Source organism: Parasteatoda tepidariorum, chromosome 6, assembly GCF_982258835.1.
Source record: "Parasteatoda tepidariorum strain Cologne lab strain chromosome 6, Ptep-v5.0, whole genome shotgun sequence".
NCBI lineage: Eukaryota > Metazoa > Arthropoda > Arachnida > Araneae > Theridiidae > Parasteatoda > Parasteatoda tepidariorum.
In genome coordinates this window covers 58,976,851-59,004,615 of record NC_141760.1, presented here as the reverse complement: position 1 = coordinate 59,004,615, position 27,765 = coordinate 58,976,851, and the positions used below count along the sequence as shown (strand labels likewise).

At 27.3% G+C, this 27,765-nt stretch overlaps 2 protein-coding genes and 2 pseudogenes across 5 annotated transcripts in view; 2 read left to right on the top strand and 2 right to left on the bottom strand.

Annotated features, from left to right (window-relative positions):
- LOC107440265 (motile sperm domain-containing protein 2) overlaps positions 1 to 12,441 on the top strand; it is a 28,133-nt gene extending 15,692 nt beyond the window's left edge. For 2 of the 3 annotated variants that reach the window (XM_016053143.4, XM_043041467.3), the window contains 9 exons: positions 455 to 579; positions 4,488 to 4,559; positions 5,859 to 5,891; positions 6,492 to 6,580; positions 6,650 to 6,740; positions 7,759 to 7,855; positions 8,999 to 9,125; positions 10,692 to 10,794; positions 11,667 to 12,441. In XM_016053143.4, coding sequence (XP_015908629.2) covers positions 455 to 579; positions 4,488 to 4,559; positions 5,859 to 5,891; positions 6,492 to 6,580; positions 6,650 to 6,740; positions 7,759 to 7,855; positions 8,999 to 9,125; positions 10,692 to 10,794; positions 11,667 to 11,807 — 878 coding nt within the window. In that variant the 3' untranslated portion in view covers positions 11,808 to 12,441. The remainder of the gene's footprint in view (positions 1 to 454; positions 580 to 4,487; positions 4,560 to 5,858; positions 5,892 to 6,491; positions 6,581 to 6,649; positions 6,741 to 7,758; positions 7,856 to 8,998; positions 9,126 to 10,691; positions 10,795 to 11,666) is intronic. The other variant, XM_016053144.4, reaches the window with a different exon arrangement.
- A 5,122-nt stretch (positions 12,442 to 17,563) lies between these two features.
- LOC107440269 (retinol dehydrogenase 12 pseudogene) lies at positions 17,564 to 19,086 on the bottom strand (annotated as a pseudogene).
- A 1,153-nt stretch (positions 19,087 to 20,239) lies between these two features.
- Positions 20,240 to 21,941, bottom strand: LOC107440270 (retinol dehydrogenase 12 pseudogene; annotated as a pseudogene). The gene has a single exon (XR_015434695.1). The product of XR_015434695.1 is annotated as a retinol dehydrogenase 12 pseudogene (transcript).
- Positions 21,942 to 23,731: 1,790 nt separating this feature from the next.
- Positions 23,732 to 27,765, top strand: part of tko (30S ribosomal protein S12 technical knockout) — a 54,019-nt gene continuing 49,985 nt past the window's right edge. Inside the window, exon 1 of the mRNA XM_087165910.1 lies at positions 23,732 to 23,852. The gene's annotated coding sequence lies outside the window, so the exon portion shown is untranslated. The remainder of the gene's footprint in view (positions 23,853 to 27,765) is intronic.

Here is a 27,765-nt window from a genome sequence, read left to right as displayed (position 1 = left end):
ATTTTATTTTAATCAATTACTTTCTTAATCAATTTTATTATTAAACCTAATTTATTTTTTAGTCTTACTAATTGATCTGTCAAATAATAGTGACCATGTGACAGCATTAATTTAAGTTTAATTTTAAATTTTGAAAGTAGTAAATATAGAGTAATAGTACTTCATAAATAATGTAATTCATAGTAATTCTGCATAGTAATTCACAAATAATTGCATAGATATTAACATACATTAGTATCTTTACCCTTACTGTTAAAAGTTTGTTTTATAATGATTGATACACTATTACTTGATATTTTTATGCTAAATATCATATAGTTAACAACTTTCAGTTTCTTAATATGCAAACTATCTGATAAATTTAGCAACAATCTAATATGTATATGGCAGCTTTGTACCTAATTTATTTGCATTTTTTGTTTTATTTAATAAAGGTATTTAATTGAAATTTTAGCCGCGTGGAAGATCATAAAAGCCTGGTTACCTGAAGACTTTGTAGAAAAGATTAAGTTTGTGAACAAAACCACCGTCCAAAATTTCGTAACAGCTGAGAATCTTCCTGTAGATATGGGTGGGACTGTGAGTATAATTAAGTTAGTTTAGTATTAATTATTGTATGTTTTAATTTTCTTTCGGAAAATACTTTAAAATGAAAAAATTGGAAATGCAGTTGAATCTCAGTAAACTTTGACGCCCTCATGACTTTACCTGATGTAGTAAACTAATGTTAACTAAATTTTAATTATTTTTAAATAAATACACATATAATTAGAAGCAAGAAATTAATGTGTATTTAAGCTTAGTAATATATTTAAAATTGAAAGAAAATTTCATAGAAACATAAAATATTTAAATCTTGCATGAAAATAAAATCCCACTCATGTCAGTCAAAATTCAATGTTGATGGCATGATGTCTCAAACAATGTTTTCAGCTAATCATCCATATATTAACTATTATTGAAAATTCTTTGAGCTATGAAGGGTTCAAAAATCAGGTCATAATACAATCTAACTCATTTAAGCAAGTGTTACAAAGACTTTGACAATATCTACATGTTAGGCATCATGCCCCATTTGATTCTTAAATATGGTAGTCAATACCATTCAATTGCACAATACAATTATGTCAATGAAATCCACAATAATGTAATCAGCCATTAGCTTCTAAAATGTTCTTTTCTGTTGTACACACAAAAATTTCCCCATCACCTAAATATATTTTATCTATTAAAGAAGCGAATGCAAAATTAATATTTAAAATAGTGTCTGATAAAAAAAGTAGTGTAAAATAGTCTGATAAAAAAAGTATCTGCCTTCAAGAAGAGATTTATAATCTTTTGTGCTTCAAATTATCGTCCCATGTCTGATATAGTTTCCATACTAAGGAGGGAATATATCTCTATGTATATGTTGACCCTTATTAAGATTTAACTTTTGGGGGTTAGGAAACGTATACACTGGGATATACAGTAATTGTTTGCTTGTCGACAACCCTGGCAGATTTTGAAAATTGACATACTTTTTACATGTGCATGTTGACAGAGTTTAATTGGGACAAACCTTTTTTTTAGCGAACTGTCAATGCAGATTAGGTGAGGTTTACCTATAGTTATTATTGACAAAGTAGGTTTAATCTTTTATTTTAAATAATGCAGGTTTAATCTTTTATTTTTTAAAGTACAGAGTTTATTTTGAATAATGCATTTCAAAAAATAGTAAAAAAAATTCTGTAGAAGAGTTTTACTTTGAAGCCCTGATTTTTATTCTATTATAAAAATATTCATTTGTTAATTTTGTCTTAGTTATTTAGTACCAGAATTTTTTTTTATTCTGCAGTCTTTAAGATATGAAAACTGTGGTGAGTAAATTAATGCGTACCTGCCAACTCTACTGGATTTTCCAGTAGAATACTGGGTTTTGCTAGTTTCTCCTGGTCTACTGGTTTAATAAAAATTTTCCTGGTTTTTTTATATTTTAGAAAATTCTTTAAAATTGAGAAAGCTTCCTGAAATAATCCATTGAAATAGAATTTTTGCATGAATTATAGCTTGCCAGAATATTTAAATAAGTATTACTAATATATAATGAAGCGAGCCTCATTTGTAGAAATCTATTTAAAACTTTTTTTTGTTCTAAAATATTCAGTTTATCATTATCCAGAACTCCCTTTTTTCATCAATTAAAAAATCTTAATTATTTTTTATGAATTAAATGCCTATTGCTATTCAAAATTATGAGTAAACATAATACACAACTTTTCAAGCATATTTAATGCCAATCATGAGTGGAAATATTGCAGCTTTTCTTTTTGACTATAAAAATACCTATGTGTAAAATGTTTAGTACATTATGCAACAATTTATATTTCGTAAAATCGACTGGATTTTTTTTCATATCTATGTTGGCAGCTATGGTATTATAATCTTTAATGCGTATACTATTGGAGCGAACATGACAGAGCTTTTTTCCACTTCCTGTCGATTCTGGACAAGCTAAGAGAGGTCACAGGTTATTGTGACATCGTCACAAATATTTTTTAAAAGTTCAGTTTGTAAACGCTCCTCTTTTTTGTGTTCTTGCATTCTTGGAATGAGCAGAATTCATCCACAATTGTCCTCTTTGAACACCGTGGGAGAGATCGATAGATTTATGGTTTAGTTTATGCATACTTCGCCTTTGGTGCTTTTAAATTCAAAATGCTGGCTGCGAATCATGAATCGGACAGAAATATACTGCTTGTTGCAGGAATTGGCAGGTGGTATATAAACCAAGATGTTTGACATTTTATCCAGCCTAAGATGTTTTAAGACAACCATTAAGATTTTTTTTCTTGGCTCTTAAGTCAAAGGGGTTCTCATATGATACCCTATTTAAACCTTCGAAGATCCTTCCATTCCTGTTATCTTTTTTTGAAGCAGCAACATCAGTAAACTATTTTTACCAGCCACTTTCACGGTTCCTGTGTTGCGCTTAGCCACTTGATACCTTCAGATTACTCTCCATGCCTGTTTAAAGATGATATAATTGAGCAAAGTCTAATAAAGGAATTCTTTTGAAGAGATGCTCTGTAGTTTTTTTATGTATACTTTTGTAATCAATGCAACCCAATAGATCAAACCCCCCATGACCGTGCAAGTGCCGGTTCTATCCTCAAATTTTAAAAGTTTTTTTAATTGTGTTTATAACATTGTTCTTTCAAAATAAATAAATAATCTGATCATTTTACGTTGGCCTTTTTCTAATTATGTTTACTTAAATACAAGACTAAAATCCCTTAAAAAATCTGATTTTCCTTTTTTTCTTAATAATACTACCTGTAAAATATGCTACCTAAATTTTTAATGGCACAATCTTGATTTTGTCCAATTAGAATAGTCAAAAAATAGATCAAACAAGTAAAATTTTGTTACTAATTTTATGTCATAAGGAAACTTTTTTTAACTTAAAATAAGCACTTAAATGTTTTTTATAAATACATATATGGAATACTTATACAAGCCTTTCTAGAAGCCTTTTCCAGACAGAGTTAATGTGTTATTATTCCTGAAAGCAAAACTCGTTAAGAAAGTCCTAAAAATTACGTGGCATCATGTTTTTGAATAAAATAAATATTCCCTTTGGAATAATATTCAGTTATGTAAAAGAAATCTTGCTACTAATTCCCTTTCACATAGCTGCCAACTCTACTGGATTTTGCCAGTTTCTCCAGGTCTACTGGTTTAATAATTCTCCTGGTTTTTGTACATTTCAGAAAATTCCCTAAAATTGAGTAAGTTTCCTTAAAAGATCCCTATTGAAATAGAATTTTGGCGCATATTGCTTTGCTTGAATATTTAAATAAGTGTCACTAATACATAGTGAAGCAAGCCTCATTTATAAAATTCAGTTAACTGTCTTTGAGGAATTAAATACCTATTACTATTCAAAATTATGAATAAACATAATATGACATTTCAAGTTTATTTAATGTGAAATCATAACTGAAAAATATTGCAGTGTTTCTGTTTTGACGACTGTAAAAATCCCTAAAATTCCCTATGTGTAATATATTTCGCAATAATTATCATGAAATTTATATTTCGTAAAATCTACTGGATTTTTTCCTATCCGTGAAGGCAGCTATGTTAATGTGTTTAATGGTTATTTATAATATGTTTAGCAACAAATATGGTTTCATGTTTTAAGTTTCTTTCAGTTTTAAATTCTTTATTACTTAAAATTAGAAACTAGTAGTTGTTAGCTTTGGTTTTATATTAAATGATATTTTATTTTATATAAAAATCTCCCAGTTAAAATAACTTTTTAAACGAATTAATGAACCTGAAAATAGGCTTTTTTTTTTATACCACCTGTTTTTGAACTAAATTTGATTATGTTTAGGGTCGAAATGTAATTTTTATGTAAGAGATGGCCAGTCGTCTACCTAATTGTCACTTTTAGGATTTTATAAATTACCTAATATCAACGTTTTTTTTAAAATTTATAGGACACTACAGAGTGGGAGCCTCCGTCTGAAGCTGATATCAACAGTAATACTATTAATGGAACAGAAAAAAGGGTAATTGTGTTGAATAATTTTGGTTTTACTTAATTTCACGTCTATAATAATTTTGTGATAACTTAATGTAGAAAATGGTATAGCTGCAGTATACTCTTACTACTAAAAAATATTAGGTAAAGCACAACTTTGAATGCATTTACCTTCTAAATCATGTGTAAAATAATTTGAAATATAAGAATAGAACATAGTTTTTATTTAAATATGAAATCAGTAGAAATTATATATAAAAAGCTATCAGTTAGCGTTATTGAATTTTTTTTAAAACAGAAATTGTAATTATTTCTAGAGAAGAAAGATATTTATCAGTATGCATTAACTTCCAGTGATTTGTGTGTATTTCATTGAATATCATAGGAACTTGCACAATTCATTCAAAGATCTTGATTTTGTAGCTTTGAATTGTTGGATAAATGATTTTATGCATTTTGTGAAGTAAAAAATATAAGGTACAAAATTGATAGATTTTGCTTAAGTTGACTAATTTTTAACGTATTTATTATTCTTTATTTGAAATACTTAGAGATGCAACCACATTGAAAAAGAAAAACATTGGGATTTATGCTAATAGTAGTGTGTTCAAGAAGTAGTGTATGCAATGTATATGTTACTTTTTGCCGTTTTTATATTCTTAACTCGTTGACAAAGATAAATCGCCTGATTTTTCTTAAACATCTACCAATAGGTACACTTTGAGAAGTATTTTCAAATGTAGAAATTTCATTTCCTTATTTAAACACACTTTTTTTATATTATCAACTTGTTATATATATGATTATGTTCTTTATTCTCTAATGTAAAATTTCAACCTAACATCTTAAAATTGGGTCATATAAACATTTGTGACTAAATTTTTAAATGAAAGTGAGCATTACTTGTTAGGTACCAACATTAGTTTTTTTCTTTTGAAAGTTTTATCTATTTAAAACACAATTGCCAAGTGCAGAAACATCTTATAATTATGTGTTTTTTAATGTTTTCTTTACTTTGGTAAAAGGAGCACAATAGTGTTAAATCTAGTTTGGCTTCATGGGTCTCCATTAATCTATGATCACTCTATATACTATTATTTAACTGTGATTTATTATTACTTAAGTAAAAAAAATGTTAATATTTGCTAATATAGCTAAATTTAATGTTATGAAGTAGTAAATTTGATGTTGTGCTAAAGTTTTTAACCATATATCCCTAGAAATTTCTTTAATTTACTAATTATTGTAATATTGTTCAACTATAATTACATTTTGTCATTAATGAAAGTAGCTTAATTCCCTCCTTAACTCCTACCTTTCCTAACAGGTGCGTTTTTCTTCACCTGCAGGTTCTAAAAGTGTAAGTATATAACATTTCAAATGCTTACTAATTACTGCATGTCCCTTTTGGAATAACATTAAATTTACTACATTTTTCGTTGTATAAATTGAAATTGTTTCTAAATTATAGTAAAATGTATGTATAATTTTTTATCAAAATACTATTATGTCAATGCATTGCTATAAAATATTCTAAAATATAGAATTTTTTTTTAAAAAAATGCTTTATTTGTATCGCTACTGATATCATTGCACACTGAAAGAGAGAAGAGTTTTTTATTATACTTCTCTCCGTGTGCGGATATAACTTTCAATAATTTCTCTAGTGATGCCTTAATTTTAGCAAACAAAAATTTGCACTGTAATCAAAACAATAACTTGACAAGAAAGTAGAATTATAATTTAAATATACTGCTGAAAAATTCAGTGTTTCTTTATGAGAGCATAACTTGGAGAAAGTTTTGAGAGCTTTGTGAAACGTCCAATACATTGTTGCTCTTATTTGAAAAACCCAACCCATTTGTAAAAAAACCCTTCCTCTTTAAAATAATAAAGTGCATTTAATTTAAAGATTCTTTCATTTGTTTTATTCAAAAAGAATTTTTTTTCACTGAACTAGGTTGAAAATGGAATCCCTAGAAGTTCTATTCCTGGTCAAGTAGTTATTACTGACGATTATACAATTATTGGAGGAATCTTAAAAATTAGGTATGCAAATTAATGTTTGTATTTTTTTAATAGAAAACAAATTTTTTTAATGTTTCTTTTATTTTGCAGCCCAGCAACTAAACTTATCTTCGATACACAAGTTTCGAGTGATGTTGCAATCAAATTATCCTGTGCTGCTGATAAAACAGTTTCTTATAAAGTAAATTTATTTGCTCAAAATGTTTTTTAAAAATTTATCTTATGCATTTAAATATTTATACTATTCTATTACATTATGTATCTAAAAATGGTAAACTATTACATTGTTTTTCAATAGTTTGCTTTTGCAGAAGTCTATCAACTTAGTAAGCACGTTTTGTACAATCATTCTGAGTTAAATCATAAAGGTATTCTAATAAACCACGACAAACCATTTTTTAAAAATTTCAACCATGTAAATGGTATTTGTTACAAATTTTGTTTTAGTTAGTAAATTTAATCAAATATTGCTCCAATAATTTTTATTTCAAAGATTTATATTAAAATATAAATTGTGAATAATATTTCATAATCATATTTATTTTATCAGAAAAGAGCAAAATTTTTGTGAAAATAATTTTTTTCTTATTTAATTAAATAGCATTTGAAAATATTCTCTTAAATGTTTTGGATAGAAATAATCAATAGTTTCTAAGTATCTTAAGTGGATATTTTTTAAAGGTTTATAGTTTAATAAAAAGTGAACACACTATTTTTTTTAAAGAGGTTAAAAGAAAAATTGCTTGTTTTCTCTTTTTTTAATATTCTATTTTTTAACCCTGCATGTCTAAAGTTAGTCAAATAGACAACCAACTTTTCTAAAGTTTTGATGTTACTGTTTCATTTTAATGTTTACAATCTTTGTAGATTATAAAATTTATCTCTTAAACTGTATTTTAATATAAATATTTGACAATCTCACTCAAGCTACCCTAATTTGTTTTACGCAAATAAAGGAATTATAAAAGTTACCACATTTTTTTTACCTTAGTCTAGGAGTCACATGTCTGCGGAGTAATGCAGTTTTAAATTTATTCATGAAGAGACATATTTTTTATTTTTGCAAAATATATATAAAATGCCTATCATAAGTTTCATGAAACAAAACATTTATTTAACTGTTAACTTTTAGTCTTCATCTTTTTATGAGAAGTGTTAAAGATTGTTGACATTGTTTTGTTTTTCTTTTTGTTCTTCAGGTGAAAACTAATAACATCGAAAGTTATAGAGTGAAACCATCTTTGGGAGTTATTCAACCAGGCAACACTGTAGATATAAATGTTGTACTACTTTCAGGTATATTGATCATTGATAAGTTTTAATTGCAATAATTTAATTAGAATATTCAATAAAAAAGTAAATTCTGAGATTATCTGGTTTTATTCATCAATTTGTGAATTTAAGCTTTTAATTTTTGCTTTAAAATTTACTTGTTTTAAAATTTATTGTGGATGGTTAACATGAATAATTATTTCTGAAATTTTTAAAATTTTTTTTTGAAGAGCTTAGGAAAATAGTGATAAGCAACATTCTTTGTAAAGTTGACATTTTTACACTAAACTCTACCCTAGTATTGTATTCAGATGTTTTACAAGTGTTTGGAATGTCTACTAGATTTGAGCATAATACACAGAAAACAGAAACATAGGAATCTATATTTCTTCTAAAATGCTCTTACAAAAACTTATAATTTTTAAGAACAAATTTAATTTGTTTTCATTGTGAAACTTTTAGTAATTTTCAAGGGGATTAATCGCTCTAAACTTAAGTGCTCTTTTACTTAATTTCTTCCAAGTCTTGCAAAAAATAATATTGATTTAAAGTTATTAAATTGATATTTTCTACTGCAGTATTATAGAGTAAAGAAAAGATTTTATAATTCGTTTTTTTTTTTTTATAAAATTATTTAGAAATTTTTTTGTTGAAATGTTTAATTTTTTTTTCAAACACAAACTAGCAATTAAATTGAAAAGAAAGCTTTTCAAAAAATGTTCGTAAAATATGCTTTTTTGTTTAAAATAATTTCACATGTGTTAGATGTTTAGATATTAAATGGCAGACTGAAATGAAATGTTTAATGTCAAATTTTAATATATCATAAAAATTTGTAAAACCCTTTTTAGTAAATTCTTTTGCTAACTCATAATTTTTTTAAATGCCTTATAAATTTCTAATATTGAAAGCTTATTTTTTAATTTTTAGTTATTTTATAATTTGTATTGTAAATTATTCCTCTCTTAGAGCTATGAGATGTTACAATGTTGTATGTTGCCTATTTGTTTCTATTTTTTGCATATTTCAGAACTTTTTAAAATTTCTACATGCCATTTTTATTTTTAAAATGATTTTAAAAGTTGTGTAAAATTATGTAACCTCTGTAATGTACACTGTTGTTTACACGTAAATAACAGATTCGATTGAATTCTATTTAAATTCTAGGTTTCAATCCTCAACCTACTGATAAATTTTTGATTATGGCGATGGAAGTTTCCGATCCAACCCTTTCTGGTGCCAATTTAAGTAATGCATGGAAATCTGCCTCTCCTAACATTATCGCCGATCACAAGTATGCAGTTTGCTTCAATACAAGATATCATAATTTTTTTTATTTCAGCTGCTAATTACTATTTATGTCTAGGTATTTCATTGTATTACAACTTTTGAAAATTCTGCCAAACCTGTTTACTGTGAAATATAAGATAATTCGAGATAATTATTCAGTCCTCTGAATTTTGTTTCAAAATGTTTTAAAAAAAGGGGGGCATAATAAAATTTATTGTGAATTTTTGGAGGATTGGCCTCTAAATGTTAAGAAAATTTTTCTTGAAATTTTCTAAAGAAAACAAAATTAAGGTTTCCTTCCTAGTCCATTTGCTTTTGATGAGTAATCTAAAAAAAAAAAAAAAAAATATGACACTCCCTCTTGACAGAAGAATCAATCAGAAGTTGAAATATTGAAGCTTTATTATTTTTCTTGCCCAAAAATTTTTTTATGGGGGGGAGGGGTGATTTTTTTTTTTACACTTTATACTTTTTGTTAAAAATTTTAAGCTTTGTCTTCCTGTCTATAGACATACTTTCACAGATAATCATGATGTTCCTAACCCTGATGTACTGTAGTGAACATTTCTTTCCCTCCTCTGACATTTATAACACATTTCCTTACCCTGATTTAGTAATGTCATTTAAGCTTAACACATTATTAAAAAAAATTTTGTAAGAAAATATCATGTTAGCCTAACTTCTTAATGGCATCATATTTAGTAAATTTTTTTTAAAAACTTATTGTTTAAATATTTCTTTGACTATTGATTCTTTATTTATATTTTTTAAAAAATGAAAGTTGATTTAGTAGATTTTAAGACGTATAGATTTTCAACGTTACCCATACAATTGTAATTGTAAAAGCATTCTCATTTTAATTGCTTAGTTTCTCATTAATGTCCTGTTTCTTTCATTTATGTTCAAAAAGAATATTGGAAGCTTTTTGCTTCCAATCATAACCTTAGTTCAAAAGTAGATAGACTGTAGCAAAATTATTTAAGCTGATGGCTGAATTTATTTATATATAAAATATTGGTATAGTAATTGTAAAAGCATTAAGATTACGCAATTCAATAATTTCTTTTACTCTTTATTGAACCCTTTAGTTGGAAAACTTTTTAATAGAAATTTTTGTCATAAAGGCATATGGTTTGACCAGGTGAGACCAACTTATTAGAAGTCTGAGAAGTTTAAGTGTATGTGGTAAATTTTTAATCTGTAATTTAACAAAGGTTTTAATTTATTTGTTTCGTAATTAAAGTTGTGAAATTACATTTATTAAAAGGTTATGCAAAAAAAAGTGATTTTTTTTTTCTTCCTGAAATTTCTGTTTTAAGTATTTTGTAGTTAATTATGATTGGAAAAAAAACTAGAATAAACAAATTTTTGTAAATTAATATGTTCATCTTTAATTTTTACCTTAACTTTTTGTTAGCTTTTGTTTTAATATCCTTGTGGGGAAAAAAATCTTAAAGAGTATATTTTGATAAATGTATTAGTAAAAATATTATTTATATTTTAATAAATGTATTAGTAAAAATATATGATAAATTTTGATTTGAAGTTAATGAAAAATATTTTGTTTTAGATTGAAATGTATGTTAAAGGATGAGGAACCTCTCAGTGAAGAATCCGAAATGGAAAAAACCTTGAAAAATATTAACTCTCTTCTAACGAATCTTGAAAATAAGGTATTTTTACTTAATCATGTTTTGAAATAGCAAACTCATTTCATCATAAATGAGTTTGAAAAATATTATGTTATAAATAATTTTATTAAGAGTAATAAACTATATTTTAGTAAAACTGTTACAGTATAAATATTAGAAATGAATTGTTCAACTGTTAAACCGAATACATGCAATCCAGAATTTTTTTAAATGAATATAACTTCTGTTACCTAAGATTTGCAGATGAGTATCTGGTATATTAAATAATTTTATAAATCCAGCTTTCAAATTTACTTTTTGTGATCTATCCATTTCATAATCGTTATTACATTCATCCATCTTCATATTGTCAAGTGATGGTAAAGTTTCTTTTGATATTATGCAAAAACAATTGTATAATATCAAAATTATATAAAATATAAGTTTTTAATAGAAAATATGCATCTAATATTTAACTTATTTAACTACTAATACTTAATACTTAACTTATACTTAATATAACCTATACTTATTTAATTAATATTTAACTAATTTTAGCTACTTTTAAGTATAATTGCAAGTTTATGTGTATTGATTTAAGTACAAAATCTGTGGCACTTTATGATAAAACAAAGAGTTAAAAAAATAAATTTGTTTATTGACTAATTTATATTTTTGGGGGGTGGTCAGAAACTGCTTAAAATCAAGACATAGTTAACTATTAATGTTATCATTTAATGTTAATCATTAATGTAATTATTTAAGGTCAATCATTTAATGTAAATCATTGATGTTTCTGTATCTAAATCTGTTGCAATAAATTGAGAATTTAAACAAATTTTAACATAAAATCAAAATTAATTTAATATAATTTAGTTATTTCATTGCTTAAATATTATATATTTTTATTACAGGTAGCTACTTTGGATAAGAAGCAGAATTCTCTACATCTTAAACAAAACATTTTGCTTGTCCTAACATTCTTCTTAATGGGCATCCTTTTGTTTCACGTTTTTCTTCACAATGACTTCTTTTCTAAAACATTTAAACTTTAAAGTTTTGAGAGCTTAATATTGTTGTTAAAAGATCTGTTCAAGTTACGTGATTTTTATAAATGAAAATTAATCTGTTTATCATTTCTTGAATCAGCTAAAAATCATTTCAATAAATCAAAAATCGTAAAAGTAATAAGTTTAAAAATAATTTCATTCTTCAGCTATGTAATTTTTGTACTTACATTCCAGAAGCTACTGTAAGGCTATATATGTATATAATCTAATCTTAATTTACTGTTGTCTGTGACATTTTATTGTATAGATTATTCATTATTTGTTAAACTTTTAAAACAGTATATATTAAACTATGCAGTATTAATTTGTTACATATGTTCTTTCGATCTTGTTCTCATATTTTATAAACTATTTATATTACCAATGTTATATATTTGTGTAATTCAAAACTTCTTTTATACTTGATATGAATTTTTAAATGAGAAAGTATTGCATGTTTGTAAAAAGTGTTAGATGTGTCTATAATTTTTATAGCTATGTTTTGTTGATACAGCTCATTTTATAATACTTGCGTAGATCGCAGCTCTTTACAAAGAATTTTCTGGCATCTTATGCATAGCTTGTAAAATATTTATTTTTTGGTCATTTAAACAATATTTAATAAAACTATTTTTGTAAAGTTGTTTTAGTCACTTAATAATTACTATCTAAAGTTTAGTTATTTTGGTTTTTATATTGAAGTAAAAATGTTTTGTCCTAATATGTAAATTTTTTCGTAAATTTGAATCTTACAATTAAATGTAATATGAAATTATGACATTTGATTACTTTTCCCAAAGAATTTTCTAAAAGATAGAAAATAATTTAAAAAATAAATTTTAATGTGTAGAAATAGGAAAAGATAGAAGAATCTGTACATCTAGTAATTAAACTTTTTAATCTAATGATTCATATTGCCTTTTACATAAGATAACAATACCATAAATAATTATTAAAATGTTAGTTATTTTTCTATTTATTAAAATGCTTGTTGAAAGCAACTTTACAATTTCAACTCAAGTTTTCAACAAGTCTTTTGTTAGCATATAGTGGTCTATATTTTCAGTATACAAATTCGATAGAAAAGTTTTTTTTAAATTTTGCAACATTTATTAAAATGTATAAGTAAAGTAATATTTGACAAATACTACCTTCGTAAAGCTGCTATTTAAAATCTGATATTCAAACTGATACAAAAAAAATTATTTTATTGTTTAATATGATAGTTTTATCCCCGAAACTCTGTTATGAATATATGAAAAATTAGAAATAATTGCTTTATTAAAAACAATTCTCTTTAAATTTTGATTTTCAAAGCCCTCTTGAACTTTTTGAAAAATTGTTATGCATTTTTTGAAAACATATAGCAAGTAAATATGTTAAGAAGATAAATTCTGAATTCAAACTTGTACTGCTTCCATTACAAGTTAATTTCACAAATAAGAGACCACAGACCTCCTATTTTTGCTATTCCAATTGTAGAACTTTCTTCTTTTTTATTTTCCTATTTATTTCTCTTAATTTTCATGATTGATTTACTGTTTTATGTCATTTACCAGCTGAGAATCTTCTGGTGCTACCTCGGAATTATGGATTTGTTTTTGTTTTTTTTTAGATTGAAAAAGCCAAAAAATATTTAAAGGAAAAATATTTAGAATTGTATCCCTTTTTTTTCTATAAAAATATGGTTTTTATGAAGCAACAGATATTTAAAACAATGAAGCAATGGCGCCATATCGCAGTAGAATTTTTAAAAAAAGTATTCTTTAATTTAACTCCAGTGACTAGTGACTTAATTAAATTACCAAAGAATATTTACTATGTTCATATACCCCTGTGCTTCATCATATAAAACTTTTGAACTATTATTTAAAAAGACTTATTGATGATTTTGATTCATAGAACTGTTCAGTCCACCAATTGTAAAAATATTTGTTTCAGTCTTCTTTACTGATTTGTTTTTTTTAGAAATTTTGCTTGATCATTTTTTGAAAAACTTAATTCAACAATCTTAACTATAAAATGAATTGGAATGTTCATTAATTCAGGGAATCATTTTCTAATCTATTTTTTTTTTTTTTTTTTGACTAGTGGTGGTGTCCTTATTATAGCATAGAACTTCATTGTATCAAAATTTTCATTTCCCACTATCCATTACTTAAAATTTCATAATGTGAATTAATCAGACATTTCAAGTTGGTGAAAGTTTGTTTTATAAAGTTGATTAACTGTCCTTATTCAAACCATGCAATTTCAAAAATTATCAAGATAGGTTCTTCATAATTTTAATTTTTGATAAATTTTTATTTGAATTGTGTAAACTTTTCTTTAAAAATGGTAAGTGAAATGAATTTGAAAGATCCTTTTGAATCAAATTCTTGTAAAACTTGTATTTATTTTCCCTCCACAGAATATTTATTTTTAAATGTAAGTAAGTTGCATTTTATTTTTAATAAATTTAGATTGTCACTTTTTTAAAGAACAACGTTCAAAATGTCAACCTTATTATCATTGTTAATTTATAAGTTTCATTTAACACTTTAATTTACTGGCAGTAAGGTGAAAGAAATTAATAAAGTTCTTTTTTAATGGGCATTTAATAGTTATAATTACAAATTTACATTTTATATTAAAGAAACTACACATTAAATAATACAATTTAAGTAATACGTTACAAGATTGCTTAGTGAATATTCATGAACTAGGTAACTTGCAAATGATACGTAATAATTTTAACGACATTTTCACCTCAGCTAAACAAATTTGTTATTGGAACTTAGGAATCAAAAGGTAATAATTTATTTATTAATATAACCAATGATATTAATCATAGTCACAAAAGCGTTCAAATGAGATAAATTTTGTGATATGTTGTAGTTTGAATAATTGTTATAATACTAATTTGAGTGGTATTTTTGTACATTTATGTCTAAATTATTTTCCTGGCAAAGAAATGTTTCCGAACTTAACTCTTACAGGTGTTTTAAATAAACCATAACAAAAAAATTAGTAGCTAAAATGCATTAGGAGGGGATAAAATATTAAAAATAGAGCTATGGGAAAAAAGTCACACTTATCAAAACTTAATGATTATTTTATTTTTGAAAATTTAAAATACTAATACGACATCCACACCATGTTGAAATTTCTTATGACATTATTATAAAGTAACTAATAATTACGAAGATTTTTTAAAAAATTGGTTTTTAAAAAATAATTCTACCAACAAGACTTTTTAATATAGTGTCTTGCTAAATTCTTTAACTTAAAAGGTAAGATGCACTATTAAATTTAAAATTGTAAAAACGACTGTCCTGTATGAAGAAAAAAATAATTATAACCTCTAGCTAATTTGTTTAACTTGTAAAGAATAACAAAAAATGCACTATGAAACGCAAAATTTATACTTAAATCCAATTTCAAATAGTTTCGGATGAAAAGTCACTTAAACAAATTTAAAATCACACAATGTATACTTGATTTCTAAAATTGGCATTTTTCTTTTTTATTCTCGTCACCCAAGGTTGCATTTGACTTTAAAAAAGTTTCTTTTTATTAACTTTTATAGTTTTGTCATTTTAATTTAGCTACTAATTTCTAGGCTGTGGAATATACTATCAGTTATTCAAATACCTTAAAAATCATCTTTGGAATTAACTTGATAACATTTCCTTGTAAAATCAAATCCTTTTTCTTCCATGTATGCCAGGACCTAACTACCATAAATAACAGGTCTGAGTGGAATAAGTTTTTCTGACTCCTGCAAAATTTATTCGACTCACTCCACTGTTATTGGTTAAAATCATTTTTATAAGTGACTAACCAAGTGAATATGGTAAGAGCTTAATTATTAAAAAAATTGGTATGTTACTCCTGTGGTCTGTTTAGAACACAAAGTCGGGAAAAGAAAATTTAAATGCATAAACTTGTCAAGTCAATAATGTCATAAACTCTGTATCAGGGTTGGCAAGCTTTTAACAATAGACAGTTTTATCCGGTTTTAACCATCAAGAGAAAAACCCATTTATAGCGTGAAATTTTAGTGTAAGAAATGATTATTAACTTCTATAAGTATAAAGTAGTTATAAATAAAAGTACACATCAAATGACAAGCGATCAGTCGAATAACTGTACTAAATATTGATAATTTAAACCTTGAATCCAATGATTGAAAAAATCAACTTATTAAACAAAGCATTTGTTATTATTTGGTTATTTATTTCTTGGATATTATTAGTTTGCAAATCAGTGAATATATTAAAATAATTTATAGGCGATGTTTAAGTACGTGTAAATATTAACAACAAATATTGAGAATCTAAAAAAAAAATCGAAAGTTAAAATCAGACGATTATTGGAGGACTACTTTAGTTTTACTTAATCTAAAAAATATGCCTAAATTGTAACTTAAAAAATTGAAATCAATAATTATACTGATAACAGATAACAACTTGTGGTTATTACATGTAATATAAACTAAATAGCTATAATATGGCAAATAATACTGATCTTAAAGTATTAATAGTACTGTTTTTTTTTTTTTTTTTTTTAGAAAAGCCAGTTAATAGCTTCAATTATTTTTACTTTATTTTTTACTCTTAATATATATTAATCATGATTTTAGTAATAATTATAATGCGTCCCGCAGTGGACTGATCGTTAAGACACGGTTCCCAGTAGATCATTGAAGTCAAGCATCACTGGCTGCGGTCAGTGTGCGAGTGGGTAACCACTTGGATTAGTCTGCGTAGGGACCGAAGGTGTGCGGTATTGGTCCTCGTTAAACTGTTCTACCGTAAAGTGCACGACTTCGCGTGCAGGTCGTCGGGCTGCCGAAGCAGGAGTGGCATCCCCTCTGCAGAGGATCAAAATTGTGATGCCATGTATTCGGATCATCCTCCGGGATGTTTCCCAGACCGTCGCCAATAGCCCATTGTGCAGCTCTAGTGCGACGTAAAGTAATTACAACAACAGCAAATATAGTGCGTGATTTAACTTTAATAAAATGTCTACAATGACAAAAAAACTTGTCGCAGGTTTTTAACACTTTTCAACAGGTTTTTGTTATGACATATCAAAAACGCAATCCTTCTCCATGTCAAAGATGGTAGAGACATTTTTTAATTAATTGAAATTAACATTTTATCATTTATGCTTTTATAGTTAAAAAAAATTCGCGTTTTACACTTTAATGCACCATTGTCCGACTTATCAACGGCAAGTAATAATTATTATTATTAAAATGAAAGCTATTTCTTCGAAAATCGGTCATTTTTACAAGTACAAGTTATTTTTATTATTTAACCTTAGATAACTAAAACTTATATCACAGTTACTTTGTAGCTAATCATTCAATTCTACGAAACTACCTTCCCAGATTAAGAATTAAAAACGTTATTATTTTCATATTTCCTTTATTGATGTCAACAAAAACTAACGTAACTAAGGGATATATGCCTCAAATTATAAAATGTAACATTCGAATTTCGACATCTTCCGATTTTAGCCTGGCTTAAAGTCAGGAATCTATTTGTCAAATGATTAACTATCTATCAAAGAAATTAGAACTGGTTTTCTATACCTTTAAATTAGTGATCATTGGAAAGGTGGGGTATTGTGCTCTTTCTTTAATTTCATTCTAATTAATGTCTACTTCCCGCATTTAGTCTGCGTCATTTTAGAATCATTTTAACCTACATTTTAACCTACAATCATTTAACCTCATTTTAATCCTTAACGCATTGTAGGTTAGACTAGCAGACTAACAGCAATTTTTTTGCTTCAGTCTATGACCAACGTGTAGCAGGTGTCCTTTATTTTATTATACACAAAAAATATAAAAACTATTATAATGATCAGCATTATATGATGAATCTATTTACATTCAATAAATTTTTCTGTTTTTGTGAAACAAAAAAATAGACTATAATGTTAATACATACCCTACTAAACTTTCTACTCTTTGTTCTTGGCATAAATTGAATCGGATATCGCACCATTAAGCAAATAATTTTTTTATGTTTAAAATGTATATATATTTTTTAAAGTTCTATAATTTTTTAAATCTTTAAGTCGGCAATAGTTCTTTCTTAGAATTTTTTTCTATGAATTTCTTATTCTCTACATAATTTTTGTTAAAATTTCGCACTTCTTCCATAACTCTTTGGCTTTTAAATCATCTTTGGCTTTAGGAGATGTCCATGCAGGTTTACAATCTACAAAATACTGACCAGATATATTCTTTACTTCTTCGGAGGTAGCAAGGTATATTGATGTCTGAGCGCCACTTTTACTATCTTTCAAGAAAAAATATATTACGGGTATTATTATATACTTTATATACCATTGGGCATTCCGAGCGATTTTTGTCCTAACTCCTCCTGGATGCAACGAATTGGCAGTGACTCCAGTTCCTTCCAAACGCTTTGAAAGTTCTCGAACAAATAAAATATTCGCCAATTTCGTGCTGCAATAAATCCAATATGGATGCCTTACGCATTTCTCACAATTCATATTGTCCAGGTCCAGATTTGCCCACCAGTGAGTTACTGAAGACACTACTATTATACGAGATGGCGCGGACATTTTAAGCAAATCTAGAAGTAAATGGTTCAACAGAAACGGACCAAAATGATTTGTAGCAAATTGCTCTTCTAGATTATCCTTTGTTAAATGCAATCCAGATTTGGGCGTTGTTCCAGCATTATGGATCAGTACATCCAGTCTTTTTTCAGTTGCGTGGATTTCTGCTGCAAACTCTTTTACTGAATCGAGTGACGATAAGTCAATTCGCCGTACATAAACGTCTGTATTACACGAACGAGCTATAATTTCGTTCGCAGCTGCTTGTCCTAATTCTAAATTTCGACAAGCCAAGATAACTTTAGCTTTGCGTGCAGCCATTTCAAGAGCTGTTTCAAATCCAATTCCGGAATTAGCTCCTGTTATGATTACAACTTTACCTTCCATGGAATTTCGATTCCGACATACTCCTGCAGATACTTTTAAATATAGTTTTAAGAATAGCAATGATATTAGTACTATAGAAATTAAATAAATCATTCTTATATTATAAGTCTATCCACAAGAGAAAGACCATCCGTTACTCAACACAGAATAACTAAATTAACGAGAAGTACCATTAGAAAGATTTTTTTACGCGAAAATTTGTAGGTCATTAGTTTATTAAACTTCTATTTCTATACACACTAATGAAAGTGAAGTACTTATCCATCGAAGTCGACAGCTGCATTCATTCATTTATTTGATTTTGAAATGGGTCAAATCTCCTTAGGTGATTTAAAATTCATCACCACCCGTTGCGTTTATATACGTGCGATGGACAACCACGTTTGTAAAATTTTTACTAATTAGAAATGTTTGACAAGAAGGATGAAGTTTTTTTTCACTTATTTCCTTCTCGCTATTTTTAAAAGCTATTTCAAAACTTTTTTTCAAGGATTCGGAATATAATATTTGTAGAAAGGAGTGTTCAGTTTACAAATTGCGCAATGTTTTTTTTTCTCTCTCTCTTTTTTTGTGGATGCATGCGTTTTATTTTAATTTTTTCATGGTTTTAAACTCTTTATTTAATTGCGAAATTATTTACTTAAATTTGGTTTCTTTAACAAGATTTGCGCTTTTTTATTTTATTTTTCGTGAAGTTTTAAGTACAAACTAAAAAGCTTCGCATATGTTAACATCGAATTTGTTTAAATTTGTTGAAAAGGAAAAGATAGTTGATGATAGTTTAAAAAAATTTTTTTATTGTCAATAACACTTGGAATAAGTTATTTCATGAAGTGAACCATTTCAAAGTGGTATAAAAAGATTGAGAAATGAGTTAAATATGATCAAGTTTCTTACTTTTATAAAACTGATATGAATAAACACGTGTATGTATTTTTATAATTTTTATGTTTTTTAATTAACAAAAATTTATTAAATAAATTAAAGAAAAATCTGTTAACATTTAAAAATATTAAATCAGTTCACTAGTTATTAATTTTAACCTCGAAAAAATAATCTAATAATAATCGAGTGATTTTTTTTATTTCATCGTACTCTTTGTACATTTTTTATGTGTCGACATATTTTCAAAATTTTGAGTTTAGTTTTTGCCCAGAAAAAAAAATGTAACGTAATGTTGAGCACCCAAAACAGCACGGCTCTTACAATTTTTTAGCATAGAAAAATAAATCATTGAGGTACAGCCCTTTCTTTACAAACAAGACAAACCAAAGAGTTCATATTATAGTTATATTATTAGTTATTTATTTTAATGCTGATGTGAACAACAATACATAGTAACATACCACAAGCTTGACCTGCATATAATTCAATGTTTCATTTCAATTAAAATAAAATTTTATTATTTAAATTTCTGTAAAAAAAAACATGTACTAAATGAAGATATTGTTTAATTATCACTTAAACCATTTATTATTTAAAAAAAAGAAAAGCAAAAGTTATGGAGAAAAACCCATTTTGAATAATTTAAAACGATTCCTTTAACCAAGTCTTTTCCAATAATGACACTTTCGATTACATTAGTTCTTTTCTCTATAATATTAAAATTGTACTACAGTTGGTTTTGTGCATAATTTTAAAATTCCGGTTTATATATCGTTATTTTGAAAACTTTTTAAATTGAAATATCATCTTGGAAAAAAAACTACGATATTTAAATTATTACCCCAAATTGAAATAATTGACTGAAATACTTGAAAAACAAATTTGTAAAAGTATTATTTTATGTGTTATATATAAATGTATATATATATATAAATGTTAACACTTGTCCTTTTTTAGATAACTGAATATCATATACATACTTTGCACTCTATAAAATTATTCCCAAAACGCGCTGTATTTCGCCTCTGTACAGAATGTTGGAAATTAATGACAAACTCAAATAGTTCATATGATCTTCAAGTTCAGCAATAACCGAATTTCAATTTAGTTTTCTGCTGTTGTTTAAATATTTACAAAAATGCAACGGATGCAAGTATTTTTAATTTAAAATTATTTAATTTTCGTTAAAATTTCAGATTTTCCCCACAATTCTTTGCTTTTGATATCATCTCTAGCACCTGGTAATATCCATGCTGGTTTACAATCAGCGAAATACTTCCCTGATGTGTCTCTGACACTGTCGTCCGTAGCTAAATATATTGTTGTCTGTGCTCCACTTTTAGGGTCTTTCAAAAAGGGATAAATTATTGGTAGTATTATAAATTTTGTGTACCACGGAGTGTTACGGAATATTCCTGTTTTAACTAATCCTGGATGTAGTGAGTTAGCAGTAACTCCAGTTCCTTTTAACTTCTTAGACAGTTCGTGCACAAATAAAATATTTGCTAATTTAGTATTACTGTATGTCAAAAATGTACTGTTAATATGTTTCTCGCAATTCATATTTTCCAAATCAAGATTACTTGTTCTATATGCAAAAGAAGATACAACAATTATGCGAGAAGGAGCGGATCTCTTGAGCAGGTCTAAAAGTAAATGGTTTAACAAAAATGGACCAAAGTAATTTGTAGCAAACTGTTCTTCTAAACTATCTTCTGTAAACTTCAATCCTGTACAATATACTCCTGAGTTGTGGATAAGGACATCCAGTCTCTTTTCCGTACTGTTGATTTCGTCGGCAAATTTTCTCACCGAGTTCAAGGAGGCCAAGTTTATTTGCTTTATGCATACATTCGAATTTTTAGTGGAATTAATTATCTTCTTAACAGCCTCTTGACCTTTTTCTACATTACGACAAGCTAAGATAATCCTGCCTCCTCGTGCTGCCAACTCACGAGCCGTTTCAAATCCTATTCCGGAGTTAGCTCCTGTTACTATTATCACTTTTCCTTCCATAGAATTTTTATTTTTACACACTCCTGCAGATAGCTTGAAATATAATATTAAAACTAATATGCAAATTATTAAGAAAGCAATGAAATAAACCATTTTCAGGAAAAATCAATAAAAACGTGCGTTTTTTCTTAGTAAATTTACATATGATCACCTTAAAAAATTAGCTATCTTTATCAGTTTCCTATTTTTATGAGACTTCAAAATTTCAATAGTGAAAGGAGTGTACTGTTAAAGAAATAGGATATTGAGTAAGTCTGTACGTGATATAATGCTTTGTCTACTGTCTTCCATATTCGTGAATAAAAGTTTACTTTTATTTACTCAGGCAACGTTTTGTAGAAGGATATGCTTGCCAATAAGTTTTCGTAAAAGGGACATTTTCCACTCAAAATAATTTAAATTTTAAATATTTTGAATTTACGTAGCCCTTTAATCAGTGACAAATAAGATAACTATTTTATTTATATCTACTCTATGATGTAAATGTTTGGTTTAGGCTTAAGCTAATGATTGTGATTCGTGTTCAGGTCTAAGACCTGTGCGTTCAAGATTACTAAACAAAAGTTTTAAAAATAGTCTTCAGACATGCAATAAAAAATTAATTATAATGAAATAAAAATAAGTTTGCTATATTTGTCATGGTGTATATTCTATATCTGGAAAGGAGAATTTGATTAAAGTTGGAGAATTTTAAAAACGCTTTTAACTTTAAGAATGCTTCGCTAATAATGTGATGGTAGTTTATTTAATTATAATTATAATTAGTTTATTTATTATAATTATTAATTTTCACTTAATTTGTTACCTATCAAAATTATTTAAAAATTTTACTGATTTAAATTAATTGTCTTGTCAAACACTATATGTGCAGTGCGCTAAAAATATAGAACTAAATAACTTTATTTCTCTTGATTGGATTTTTTTTAAAGTAATTACCCATCTGAAAGCATTTTAATTAATAAAAAATTATTGTATAAGGCTTTTTATGAATGACTTGCCTCAATATATTGTAACTTCATAGCGTTTATAATGAAATTGGATTGCTGCGGACATATTTTTAAATATACTCCAGTTATCCAGTTATTAAATAAACTCCAGTTATATATTTTACCATTCAAAGTTGACCCTGGAAGTATGAATAACTTCGTCTCTGAGAATGATTTAAACTAGAATTTAGCAAACTTTGAATTACTGATTAATTGACAAAAGATTTGATTTTTAGAATTAATGATTAATCGACTCGTCTTTAATATCATCGATACTTTTTCCTCTGCTATAAAATCCTCTACTTCTTCGTGTTTACAAACATTAAAAATGGACTTAAGTAAAAATATGGAGTCGTTAGCGTAGTTACTGTTATTTGTCTTGGTTTCAAATAGTTTAAAAGCAATCAAATTTAAAATGTGTTTTAAAGGAACAGCAGGTTTGTTGAATTAGCGAAGATTTTAAAACTTTTAATTTTAATTGATACACTTTTTTAATAAAGGATAATGCAAAGTTAATAAAAAAGTTATTTACATTAAATTAGAGAGGAAAAATTTATCCTGAATTTCTACTGCAGTGTGCGAAGGAATAAAAAAAAAAGGTAACATTAAACTTTACCGAGCTTTAACTTGAACTAACGCGACTATAAAAAAAAAAGAAGTTTTATAATCGATTACGATTACAAACTCAAACTATCAATAACTATCGATAAAAAGTTCATAATATTAATACACAATATATAAGATTAAGTTGAAATACTGTATTGAAAGAGAGCTCACTTTGAAGTTAAAAATTAAACAAGAAAATAACGTCGTACAGGTGAGAAGCTCAAAACACATTTTCTCTTATGAACACTAAACACATTTTTTAAACTCAAAACACATTTTCTCTTTCTTTTAAAACTGTATACACAAAAGTATCTAATTCTATATTTCAAACATATTCACGAGCGCACAACAACGTATGCGGAAAAATACACGTTCTAAATAAATCGTTTTCAATTTTTTTTAAAGACAAGCGGTTGCTATAGTTACCGTTAACATACTTTAAATCGTTCGTGTCTTCCTAAATATAGACATGCTTTTATCAACCAAATCATTCAGTTTGTTCAGAACAGACATTACTATTTTGCAATCAGTTTTGGAAAAATATCTGCTTTTTTGTCCCCATGCTATAAATTTTTCCATGGAATTGGCAGTAAGTTCATAGTTATTTATATTTTATAATAATTTTTGGTGAACAATATAGTAATATAGTATAACAGATACTTTCGGACAGGTTATAAATTTCCTTGTTGTACTGGCACTTAGTGAAATAAGTATTTGTAATATCACTATTCTAAAATCAATTTTTCGAAAACAAAACAATTCTGTATAACAAATACTATTTTTTTAATTAAATCGTTTTTTACAACTAACTCTTCAATGCATTTTTTACAAATATTTCAAATGAATTGGCCTTTATTACAATTATTTGTATAATTTCAATAAAGCAAGAATTGTTATTTAAATAATAATTTTTAGCTAACAGTAATGCGATGTAAGAGATACATTATTTTTTCAGCCATGCTTTAAAATTTCCCTTAGAACTGGCACTTAGCAGTACAAATAAGTATTTGTGAATTAATTTTTGGCAAACAACACGACATCAAAATACCTCCTTTTTATCCATCCTATAAATTTTTCTGCTGGATTGGTGTTTAATGCATAATTTTATCGCTTTTGGTTTCACTAGACTAAATTATGAGGATCAAAATTTAACTTAATAATAATTTTAACTTTCGAAAATAATTACAAACTTCACTACTATCTTTATAATAAATTTTGGCCAAAGAATATCACCATACTAAAAATTCTTTCTTTAGTCCTTCTACAAATTATCTTGCTGAATTAGCTTTTAATACACAATTTTTGTTTTATTTTTTATTGTTTGTTGCCCATTTCGGTGGCTTTATATTATTAGGTTTTTCAAAAAACGATTTCAAAAATGCATGCATTGTAACCTAATATAAAAAAGACGAAGATTAATTAATAAAAAGGTGCTATTAAGTTCCAATGAAACGAATTCTTGTTTAAATAGGACTTTAATTTAGCTATGATATTATGAAGTATTAACTAAATCCCATGGAAAACTATTTTTGGACTGAAGCGCAAGAACAAAGAAAGATATTTAAAGTAGACACGAAGATCCTTAGTCTTCGAATGAAAATAAGTTACCTAATATGTCTCTAATGGCGTATCCTCTAATGCTTGAGGCATTTGTGAATTATTACTTCCGGTAATAGTGTACTACAGCAGAAATGTTTAAAACAAAATTTTTTATCTTATCCAAAACTTTTACCGGGATTTCAGATCATAGCCATTTATCCTTTTGACTTTTTGTTTATCTGATTAAATAATTTATACGTAGTGGTGAATGAAAATCATATTTATAAAAATATTAATACATTATAATAGCTACCCATTAAAAAAAGTTTTCTAAAAGTACAGAAATTCCGTAGTTGGTGGAAGGAATGAAAAATGAGTTGGAATTGCGAAATTTTATGAGGTACAATTATACAAATAAACATTGTGTGTAAGCATACATATAAACATTATCATACATATCTTACTTTATAACCGTCATTGAACAGCCAACCCAATTTTGAGTTTACAACTACCAATGTGAGTCTCGTAACTTTGTAATTTTGAACCCAATCCTGAAAACAAAGAAATTCCTGGGTCAGGAGAAATTTGTCTTAGTGGAGGACTTTCTAATGGAACTAACCCGAATGAAGAGGAAAAAATCACGAAAACCTCCCACGGTTAGCCTGACGTCATCGTTACTCTAACCCTTGATCCGTCCATCACTGAGGATATTTTACATCAGAACTGTTACATCAGAACAGTGCGATCCAGGTGCAAAATTCATATCAATCAGCCATCGCTGAGATTCGCTTCTATCCCTTTAGCCACCACTGTTCATACATGCAAGCATTATTGTAAACATTACTAATATAAATATATAATAAATACTGCTGCGCTTTGAAGGCTAAAAGGCGAAAAATTAATTAATTGGTTGCAGATCAAGTGTGTGCTAATGGAAATTTGATAATAATGCATTTGAATCCCTTCCTAGAATGTAGTCTACATTTTTAAAGGGGTTTTAATTTAAAAAGAGAACATTTTAAAATGTTATAAATTTAGATTGCTTAATGAGGTAGACAAATAATTTAATTAACAATAATTACTTTCCTATAATTTGTATTGAATTTGCTACCTTTCAAAATAAGTATAAACTTGTTTTAAGTTAACTTAATTAACTAATAAGTTAAATTTGTTTGTTTTACTCTTAATGCGCCCTGTAGTTTGGTACAGACAGAGCAACTACATTTGTTTTGTTGTAGCCAAAAAAATATGGGCAAAAAATGCAAATATTATTAAAATAACCATACTTCACAATACATGTGAAGTATGTTATAGTATGTTAAGTTATCTGTGAGGATTAATAAAGCCAGGATATAAAATAAAGCCAAGCGTTGAACTCAAAAGTTTCCAAAATGGGAAACACAGTTGAAGAATTCGTGATATTTTCTATTCTGCAAAATAAATAAATAGACAAATAAAATAATGAAAATAATTCCTAACAGGAAGAGATGCTGTTGTTTATATTCAAGAGATTAAAAAGACTACCTGAGAATGAATAAAAACTGTTTAAAGATCATATGATATTCTGAATGTGTATAAATAAAGAATGTTTATAATGCCGCTTAGGGACAGCAAACATTGAACCTTCTTAAAATAAAAACTATCACCTTTTTTTTATAATAATTTTCAAATCGATAATTTTTTGTCGATTATTTTTCTAAACACCACGAAATAGAATCCTAGTTTTTAATTCAATGGATATCAGGGAAAACGTGACAAATAAAAAAGTTTTAATAAGTTCGACACTCTCACTTTACCAAACAAACATGCCAAGACATTAAAAATAAATTAAAATAATGATTAAAACAAAACACGTTTAAAGTTGACGTTTCCTAAATTCCTAGATATGATAACCCTTTTAAACCTCACCAGATTACCAAAAGAAGATCACTGCGATCAACCACTTCCCTTTATATTTTTGAAAAATTACTTATATTGCTAGCACAACGCTCAGTTTCAAATACGAGAAATTATTCCAAGCAAATTTATCTCCGTCTCAAAGAAAGGAGGGGTGTTTCCCAGACCGCCGCCAATAGCCCATCGTGCAGCTCTAGTGCGACGTAAATTAACTACAACAACAAAGAAAGGAAAAAATCTTATTTTTTCCAAATGCCTTGCACTTGTATTTTCAGTTCCGAAGAAAAGAAGCCTTTCAAAAGCACAAAGTAGCTGTTCACGGTTTTAGTTATCATTACTCAAAGTATAATCCGGTTACAATTCAGGCATCTTGCCACATTTCTTAATTTTTCTTTCTCTAAGGATGCCTTCGCTCTATTATCGATTATTTTTTTGAATCTTGCTATGTTGCGGCAGAGATTAGTACGGCAGGGTGCAGTGAATATCAGCAGTGGCAGTGAGAGCAGTGGAATGCCTTCACCACAACCGACACGCCGTAGGCGTGCCAGTAAAGATTCAAATCTGTATAAACAAATATCTTCGGATTCGTTAAACGATTTGATCAATTTCTCAGAAACTAATGGCCCACCTAAACGAAATGACAGGCGACATTCCGTGGCTTGTGGTGTTATGTATGTTGACATACAAAAACCATCACTGAAAGCAGCTTTCAACTCTGCTGTTAGACGCATGTCTGGAGCATGTTCGTTGCTGAGCTCAGCACCTTCTTCCACCTATAACCTTGCATATCAGCAACCAGAACCAAAGAAGAAGGAAGAGGAAGTGCTTCTACCTCACGTCTTAGGGACTTTTTGTCAGAATCAGCACCTTATACCCCAAAAACCCAATAACAACAGGAATCAGGCCAAAAACCATTTCCAAGTAAATCGGCGTTTCAGCACGGACTGTCCTCCACCTTCGTACTCAGAAGCTACTAACCTATGGAAGCAACCTATGCCTAGGCAGAAATTACTTACTAGGCAGCATGAGGTAAGGTCACCTAAAGGATCTCTAGTTGCCGTAGAAGA